The 3,575-nt window shown below is 62.0% G+C and overlaps 1 protein-coding gene across 1 annotated transcript in view; it reads right to left on the reverse strand.

Moving 5' to 3' along the window:
* RTN4R (reticulon 4 receptor) overlaps positions 1–1,673 on the reverse strand; it is a 27,769-nt gene extending 26,096 nt beyond the window's left edge. Inside the window, exon 1 of the mRNA XM_007460052.1 lies at positions 1,531–1,673. Coding sequence (XP_007460114.1) covers positions 1,531–1,673 — 143 coding nt within the window. The remainder of the gene's footprint in view (positions 1–1,530) is intronic.
* Positions 1,674–3,575: the final 1,902 nt, after the last annotated feature.

Here is a 3,575-nt window from a genome sequence, read left to right on the forward strand (position 1 = left end):
GGGGGAGGGGCGCGGGACGGGGGCGCGGGCCGGGCCGCGGGAGGCGCTCAGCCCGCCCGGTGCAGCGGCGCCGCGCGACCAGGACAAAGGCGGAGCGTTTCTAAAGAGGCGGCGGCCCCTGCAGGCGGCGACGGGAATGGCGGCCCAGCCCGAGTCGGCTAGGAGCGCGGGCTGAGGGCGTGGCGGCCAGGACTGGAGGCTTTTGGGGGTCCCCGAGCGGCCAGCTGCCGGGCAGGGCTTGGTCCGCAGGCTTGGGAATGCGGGGTGCCCCTCTGCCTGGCCCACGCCCTTCCTCGCCTCAGTAAACCCTGGAGGCCAACCCCCCCCTGCCCAGCAACCCTTTGCTGGGGTAGCATTGCTCCATCTTTCAGTTAGAAAACAGGCTTAAAGCTTAGGAGACTTCCCAGGTCCCCACCTGTCTTTGTGGCCTTCTCTGCACCACCCAGGGAGGGGACTCAGGCACAGGCCTGCCCCTACCTCCACAGGTGCCCCCCACCTGTTCCCTCCCGTGGGATGGGGTCTCCAGCCCAGGAGTTCCTCTCTGAGCCCACTTGTTTAGTACCCCACCCTCCTCAAAACCAGGCCAGGCTCTAGGGCCAGAGAACCCAGTGACACACACTCGCACCCCAGGCACATCTGCATAGGCGTCCCACCTCCCTCTGCTGCTCGGGGATCTACCTGGCCTCACAGATAAGTTCTTGAGTCTTCAGCCAGCTGCCAGGCCAGCGTCCCTGCAGGCTGCCCTGCACATGGAGGAGGACTGGGAGCTGATCAGCCAGATCTGTGCCTCTCCGAGCCTGCCTGGCAGGTAAGAGGGTCATGTGGATGGGGACTGGCTGGCAGAGTTGGCTCCAGTCTGTAGGACCCTGTGCCCAGGGCAGGCCCTGAACTGGCAGGCTCCCTGTGACTGGAGCATCCTGGCTGAGGGTTTAGTGGTCTCCCTGGGAGCCCAGCCAGTGTTCCAGTGATGTGAAGCTGAGGGACCTGGTGACTGGGAGGCCTGGCACATTCTGCCTCCCCATCAGGCCTCCTGACCTCAGATGTGGCTGGGAGACGTCAGCAGAGCAAAGGGATCAAGGCCTGCTGGCCTTACCAAGGGCAAGTAGGACCTCTCTGAGCCTAGTGCTCCCATCTGAGCACAAAATCACAGGCAGCCTCGTGGGCTGGAGACCAATGATGGTGCCCATGCCAGGCCAGCTCTCTGGCCTAGGATACAGGCCACACTGCCCAGACCCCTCTGGCTGCTGCACTGTGGCCCTGACCACACCTTTGCCTGTTGAGTCCCTGTCACCCTTGTCCCAGGATTGGCTTACCAGGTCATTGTAGAGTACATTCAATTCCCAGACACATGGGAGCTGAGGGGGAACCAAGACCCCCAGCTCCTGTGCACTTGTGCCTGCACCCGGCCATGCACCCAGAGCCACCTCCCCAGTGGGTACTGGTTGCTGGGTGCCACGAGTGAATCCTCCCCACAGCCACATGGAGGTGTGTCCCCCATTGTGTAAATGGGGAACATGAGGTCAAGCTCACAGAGCCAGCAGGAGGCTGAGGCTTGTCCCCCATGTCAGCTCTTCCCCCAAGGTCCCTGCATGCAGGAGCTCCCAGATCAGGAAGAGTTCTCCCCACAGGGCCACCTCAGACCAGATGACAAGCCATGTAGCATTGGCCGTCATTCTCGGCTCAGGGCTAGTGTGGACCACGATCCCATGCTCCTGGGTGGCTATAATGATCTAGGACCCCGGGCTGGCCCACCACTGCTAAAGATTGTGCCCTGCCTGCCTGTAGGTTCAAAGCCCCCTCCTGCAGCAGCTGGGGGCAGCCGTGCTGGGGCACAGGCCCACGTGTTTCATCCACCAAGCCCGGATGTCCTGGCTGTTCTGGCCTGGGGCTGGGCCTACCACCCACCCACAGTTCTGTGTGGTGGGAGTGGGGCTGAGACCTGCAAGCCAGCCACTGCAGGCTGTGGGAAAGATTTTGTCTGCCCCCCCGCCCCAGTCAGCACCTTGGCCAGCGCCCTCCTCGCTGGAAGCCCAGCCTGTAGGATGACTCCTGAATGTCTGCTGTGGGTGTTGGCTCGGGGGAGGGAGAGGTAGGTGTGGGCCAGCACTGAGGGGGCCCATGGCAGGCAGAGGAGGAGCTGAGCAGGGCTGGGTGGCAGGTCAGTTGGCCTCCAGCAGGATGCAGCTGGCTCCTCAGTCTGGAGACAGTGGCGGGGGTGGGGTAGGGGTATGGTAAGGCACGTTTATCAGGGTGTGGGCAGGTTCAGGAAAGCATGAGGGATGGGGCTGCAGCCTCTGGTCCAGGAGCACAGCCAGCCCTAGGGGTCAGTGCTCAGGGCTGGAGCCAGAGACACCGTGGGGAGAGCCTGGTTGCACACTGCTGACCAGTCCCTGGCTTGCCCAGCAAGGGTGGAGAGATGACAGGCCATTTGGGCTGCACTGATCTGAGTTCTCCAGGCTTTCTGGACACATAGCTCTGGGGATCAGGAGTGGGTTTGGCCTGGAGACTGCAGACAGCTCTGCTCTTGGGGCTGAACAATCCTGTCACCCCTGCCTGACCTGGGCTTCTGCCTGAATTGTCCCCCTCAGACCCACCACAATGGCCTTCTGTCAGCTCACCCACTACACCCATCCAGTAAAGCCACATACAGGGCTGCCTCACCCCCCCTCCTCCACCCTGGGGACCAGCCTCCAAGTTCAGCCTGTCAGGCATGAGCGGGCCCTCCCAGCTGTGTGACCTCAGTCCAGCCCCTTGCCCTCTCTGAGCTTGGGGCAGCATGTGGATGAGGCCGACATTAACACCTCCTGGGATGGATCAACTGGCCACCGTCCCTCCTTTGCCCAACCTATCGTATTCCCTGAGAGGCCTGTACAAGGCCCTGAGGGGGCACATGGATTCTCACTCAAACCTCTAGGTCCACTGGAGGTAGAATCCAGCTTGGGCAAGGGGACCCTTCCACTGTGGCTGGTGCTGGGTGACAGGGACAGGAGTCAACCTGCTCAGATGCTCCCAGAGGCTCGTTTCCATCTTGGACAGAAAGGCCTGTGGTGGCTTTGCTCGGGCAGCTGATGTGGTACCCATGGGCATGTGGTCCCTTGACACCCTCCCAGGGAGGGATGGGGGAATAAGGGGCATGGCCTCTGCTGCGCACATTTTGGGCCACCCCAGGGCAGTGCAAGAAAGGACCTGTTAGCTCCAAGGGCATGCAGCAAACCTGCCTCCACCCAGGTGCTGCTCCAATGTGACCTTTCCCAGGACTCTGAGTGGGTGGCTGGGAATGTGGTCGCAGTTCCAGGGAGCTGGGGGGCGCCGGCCTGCCATCTGCTCTCTCTGCACAGGGCAGCTGTCTGTCCAAGGCCCAAAAGAACTCTGTGCCAGGCCTGCTAAGTGCATCATCCCATTCTGTCCCATGGTGTAGACAGTACCACCACTACCCATTTTACAGACAAGAAAATGGAGGTCAGGGGAACTTAGGTAGACCCACATCCTGGCAGCCCCTCCCAGGATGACCTTTGCCCACAGCCACTACTTCACCCAGAAACCCCCATCACCCCAACCTCAGGGCTGCAGAGGGT

This window comes from Lipotes vexillifer, unplaced genomic scaffold (assembly GCF_000442215.2).
Source record: "Lipotes vexillifer unplaced genomic scaffold, Lipotes_vexillifer_v1.1 scaffold987, whole genome shotgun sequence".
Classification (NCBI taxonomy): Eukaryota; Metazoa; Chordata; class Mammalia; order Artiodactyla; family Lipotidae; genus Lipotes; species Lipotes vexillifer.